Genomic DNA, 5,656 nt, shown 5'->3' with positions numbered 1-5,656 from the left:
GGCTACCTGGAACATGTGCTGCCAAGTAGCTACACAGCTACACTTAAGGCCTTTCGCTTACTCTTCACCCAGCCGGTCTGTAGCACCACGGAGGGTGAACACAGTGTCTGATAGGAGTGTATGTGTATTGCTGTTTCAGTGCAGTTTTCTATGTGACTTAAAGCTACAGAATTATCTTCAATTAAAATAAATTAAACCCAAGCGCATTATGTGTTACAGTGTAATAACCCTATAGTAAACGGTTTAGTACATGCATTGTAAAACATCCAATAAATGTAGCCCGCCCCCAACCCATCGATTCACCCTGGACTGTGTTTGAGTGCTGCAGGTTCCACAGATTATAACCAGCATGTGTGGTGCAGTCAAAACAAAAGGGACGAATACAAAAGAGGACTTCTACCACAGTTGTCATTCAAGAGTACTTTAATGAACGTTTATTTTGCGTTGACAAGGGGGCCGGACCCCCATCCTATCTCGTGATTACACATAGTAATTTGACCAGTTGACTCAGAGATACATTGTATGATGATTTACAAATGAACCATTTCTACTACAATAATTGTAAACATTCTGGTTGATGTAATTGGTGAGTGGACTGAACCCACTAAATCAGCTCAGGGATGCATAACTGGCAACATACTGAAGAGCTTTGAGTTATCGAGGGCTTAAGGATGCTCTAGAAACAAGGAAACCTTTCAAATCTGGGTTGTAAATTTTATTGGAAAACAAAAATATACAACTTGGAATGGATTATTTGAGGCATGACAATGCCGTTAAGCTGTTTAAAAAAAAAAAAAAAAAAAAAGAAAGAAAAAAAAAAAGAAAAGAAAGTGAAAACATTAAAAAGCATCATAAGATTCAAACAAGTTCTCTGGTACAGAACAGCAGATACAAAAAGAGTTTATGTACGAGTATCTAGAAGATACACCCGTGTCTTTTTTTTATTTTTTCCTTTTTTTGCAGTAGTGCAATGCTGATAAATTTCATATATATTATATACTTTGTCCATAGTCCATGCAGAGTTACTCCTCTACATTGTTGCCCTGCCAACATTGTTGTCGAGTGACAAGCCAGCTGGCAGGTCTCCGCTCTTGCTACGCATCGGGTGGAGGGCAGACAGATGTGACGTGCAGGTTTTTTGCGCGCCACAGCCCCCTTTTCGCCGCAACAAGCACCTGATCGTGTAACCGCACCGTCACTCCAAAAACACGATGACAGCAAAAGAAAGGGACATGAGGAGTTAGATCCTATGCAGTTTACATGCAGTTCCTTTGGACAGCCGGGAGGGGGAGGGGACTTAACGTTTTACAGATAAATTAAACAGAAAAAAAGGCAAATTATTTATAGAAGAGAGGATCTGTACAAGGCCTTCACTTCGCCGTCATCATCTGTACAAACTCTGTGGAGACACAGAAAAGATGGGAAAGGTGGTTTAGTCATGACAACTTCTGCATCTTCTCTTGCCACACCTAAATGGGGCACGACAGGTAAAGCCAAACGACTGCTGAAAATACAGAACTGCGAGGCCATGAGCTGCCACCAGATGTGACGCGTGACTCACCTTCGTAGTTCACCTGACCATCACCATCAATGTCTGCTTCTCTGATCATCTCATCGACCTCCTCATCAGTCAGCTTCTCCCCCAGGTTTGTCATCACATGACGCAACTCAGCAGCACTGATGTACCCATTTCCGTCCTAGAGGAGAGGAGATCCTGGGTCAAAGACTGCCCTGGACCAAACAACTAGTGCTCCTCGGCTTGTTCTGTTGATGCAGTGGAAGATTTACCTTATCGAAGACACGGAATGCTTCTCTGATCTCCTCCTCACTGTCTGTGTCCTTCATCTTCCTTGCCATCATGGTCAGGAACTCAGGGAAGTCTATCGTGCCATTTCCTGTGGAGAAGAGGCACCGATGTCAGCTCCACAGGTTATTGTTACAGTACATCATGTTTGTGAGTGCACATGCATGCGTGTCTGTCTTACCATCGGCATCAACTTCATTGATCATGTCCTGCAGCTCAGCCTCTGTGGGGTTTTGGCCCAGAGAGCGCATGACAGTGCCCAACTCTTTGGTTGTAATGGTGCCATCTCCATCCTTGTCAAAGAGTGAGAATGCCTCTTTGAATTCTGTAGTTTGTAGTGGAAAAGAAAAAAAACAAAAAAAAAATTTGTATCAAGCTTAAATTTTTATACAACTAAAAATTCACAAAGATACCAAAAGGGGTCAAGAGCCCATGCCCGCAGCAGTTTACAGAAAGGAATTCCCTGATTTACTTTACACCTGACTGTACAGGCAAGTGACCATAAAAGGCCAGAGAGAGATAAATAAGTTCTTCCACGCAGTCCTTAACTGCGGTCAAGGAATGCCAGAACACTTGTAGGCTCTCCAGTTCTAGGCCAAATCCCAACGCAACAAACTGTAAGCAGAATGCACAAGCACCTCGACCCAATTCTGAGTTTATAACACTTGTGCAATAGTCTTGGTGACTATATGGACAGTCCAGCGCACAGGCTACACACAAAGTGAGCAAAGCCTGGGAGTAGCCCAAAGAGCTGGGGGCCTGAACGCATACCGACGGGGTGAGCCACAACAAGCTGTGGCATGAGGCAGCTTTTCAGTGCCATGACAACAATGACCTGTCCTCCGGTTCCAACATTCATTAGTCACACACCAGTGCTTCCTGTAGCTGTGGTGAAGGGGGGGGGGGGGTGCAGGCTCCTCACAGCAGCTGCAATATAAGCGGAGGGCAACATGTGTGCACACTCACCTGTTTAACAAACTATGGAGGTACTGAAAAATGATCCTACGCTGCCTGAGCATGTTCTTGCCACACACACAAAAAAAATCGTGTTGTGGAACATCCAGTAATTACAGCTGAGTCACTGTTGTAACTGATGCAGAATATATTGATCTGTATTGATACTGTAGGCAGTCCACCCCCCAAATGACAGGCAAACAGAAAACAGTAATGGCTTCAACAGCCAGGAGAAATTGATCGTTGTAAAAATCCATGGCCCCAGTGAGCGACTCCATTGTGACGTGTCCTTATATAAACCTGCTACTGTTACATCAGTCTGTCCTCAGAGGAACTCGGGGAACTGAAACATCTCCCTCTACTTATGCAGATCAACCCACAGAGACTGTTTCTATGGAGATCGGAGTGACCTCACCCTGTTCCTATGGAGACAAGCTACAGAGATCTAGCACATACAGAGATACAGCACACGCAGACCTCAAGATCTACTGAAACGACACAGGATCTGGGTTTATGACTGCCGCTCCTTGATCTTCATTCCCCATCGTGATCTCACAAAGCAACGTAGAGACACTTGTGACCTCATAGTGCCCAGGGAGAAATACGCACAAGCCCAAATGCCTACATCCCAGCGGACAATCCGCTATGACTTCACCATCACCATGGAGACAGGCCGCTGTGACCTAAATGACAGCAATTTGGGTTCAGGTTTTCCGCTGTGACCAAACACCAATCACAATTAGTGGCTCTAATAATAGTCCTGTCAAGGGGATGCCTTAAAAGCCCCAACCCGTAGCACATGGACAGGGGGCTGGATTTTAACAGTAATTCTTCATCCAGCTTTTTAGCCATATCTAGGGCGGAGGAGGCAAACCACCAAAGGGTCAAAAGACCACCTTAATTGCACTTATTCCACTAGATGTGGCTCCAAGAGGAACTTCATATGAGAAGCTTCCCAACAGCTTCCTCACATCCTTTAAAATGCTTAAATGTTTAAATGCCCGGCTACTTAGAATTCATCCGAGGCCATGCACACTCGCAGATAACAGGATTGTAAAAACTAGAAAACCAAGTCAAGTCATTCGATCCAGAAGAGACACACTACTACACTCTGGATCGCCAGTCTACATCCATTCGTTAAGAAAACGGGCTGTGGCCATTTTAGGGGGAAGCCAGATGTAAAAGTCCAGCAGAGGACACACCCTAAGTTGCCCAGCCTGGTTATCAAGTCAACCCTCTCCACCAGGTCCAGTGTATGCTCACTTTAAAAACTAAACCGCTGGCAATAAAATGCAAACTAGTGTCAATAACTCCTTTCTCTGTTTTTTTAAGCCGCCACAGGCGTCCATTCATTGGGGATTGCCTTTCCCAGCGAGGCTTAGGGCGCATATGCCATAAAAGGAAAAAATATAAATCCAGCCGAGAGGGGTAGGGGTGGGGGTGGAAAACCACGGGAATCCACACCACCAGCCACGTGCCAGCGGCCGGAGCGGCAAAGTCTTACCGGCAATCTGCTCCTCTGTCAGCTGGTCAGCCTGCGGAGACACAAAGGGAGAAAGACAGAAGGGACACGTTAAAACCCGCCGTTCAGAAACACGTACGATGCTCCGGGCTGAGCGACCCGGCGAGCGCTCGCGTCTACCGCAGCCTGTGGCGCAGCAGCACTCCAGCGCTCCTCCCGCGTCCAGCGCGAGCAGCCTCCATCTTCATAACCTGCTGTAGCTGCTGCTGCTGTAGCTGCTGTAGATAGCTGCTGTAATCTCAACACTAACGCGAGGACATCACTCAGAGGGCTTCTACCACACCGAGCAGCCCGGTATGACCACCGAGAGCCAGGCTGGGGAAAATGCGTCATACACGCGAGGCTCAAGCTCAACCGCCGGGAAGAACAAGCGTTAGAGCAGCAATAAAAAAAAAAAACAAGAAAAGAAAAAGAAAAGGAGAGAAGAATAAGAGGCCATTTTGTAAACAGTCACAACCCAGCAGCTCTAATACTGCAGTGCTGCTCAACACGTTAACTACAGCAGATAACGACATTACTGTGAACTGCACGTCCTCGCGCTTGAGTTTTGGACGAAATGCGATTATGAGAACATATACAGGACATGTTAAAAGCTAAAATACTGGACGTTTTGCCTCGCTGTTGCTGATAATGGCAGATAATTGAGAGAAATGTGCGCAACACGTCCATCGTTGGAAATGAATGGTGTTCGGCAGAATGCAGCACTGGTCAAGCCCGAGCGGCAAAACCGCCTCTAATCAGCGCGCGCGCGCACACACACACACAGCTTAAAACTACGACACATACGACGATCCTTTCTACTGAATAACACTACAGCAGCCATACAGAAACGATTTTTAGACTTACCATCGCGCTGTTTTAGGCAAATGTAGCTCCACAAGTACAACACTCCTCAGCTGGCAAACAAACAGGATGCACTAGAAGACGGTTGGACGCGCCTTTAATGCTCGGTCTGAAACTCCGCCCCCTTCTCGCTCCGTCCGCCGACACTCTCTCCTCCGGAGAACGAAGGGTGGCCGAATCAGCTGGTAAATGTAATTTTTTACGGCTCGATAAAGCTGCACACGACTTCAGTTTAGTCGCGCAAAATATAAAAAGCGATCATGTAGAAAAATCCGGCGCGCTCGCGCTTCTTCGCGTTGGGACTAGCTGTCGGCGGAGGAATACATTCTGCTAGTGTGTGATTCGGCCCGCGCCGCACAGCCCGCTGTAGTGAGCAGGAGCCGCTCGTGATTGGTGCGTTTGTACCTGCAATGCGTCACTCTCTCTGGCCTGCGTTGCACTGCGTTCCCAGTCAGTCTATAGGCTGCATGAATCGCCCCAGGCACAGCATGGACTTCACATGGAGATGGCGGGGCACCTCTCAGCATCGTATT

The 5,656-nt window shown here is 47.0% G+C and overlaps 1 protein-coding gene across 1 annotated transcript; it reads right to left on the bottom strand.

The window, feature by feature from the left end:
* Nucleotides 1-405: 405 nt before the first annotated feature.
* calm2a (calmodulin 2a (phosphorylase kinase, delta)) lies at nucleotides 406-5,212 on the bottom strand. The gene is made up of 6 exons (XM_072677714.1): nucleotides 5,127-5,212; nucleotides 4,263-4,293; nucleotides 1,986-2,129; nucleotides 1,789-1,895; nucleotides 1,562-1,697; nucleotides 406-1,399 (listed from the first exon to the last, which is right to left on the bottom strand). The coding sequence occupies exons 1-6, from the start codon at nucleotides 5,127-5,129 to the stop codon at nucleotides 1,371-1,373; spliced, it is 450 nt and encodes a 149-aa protein (XP_072533815.1). The 5' UTR covers nucleotides 5,130-5,212; the 3' UTR covers nucleotides 406-1,370.
* Nucleotides 5,213-5,656: the final 444 nt, after the last annotated feature.

The sequence above is a fragment of the Salminus brasiliensis genome, chromosome 4, assembly GCF_030463535.1.
Source record: "Salminus brasiliensis chromosome 4, fSalBra1.hap2, whole genome shotgun sequence".
Classification (NCBI taxonomy): domain Eukaryota; kingdom Metazoa; phylum Chordata; class Actinopteri; order Characiformes; family Bryconidae; genus Salminus; species Salminus brasiliensis.
This window is presented reverse-complemented; position numbering and strand designations above follow the sequence as displayed.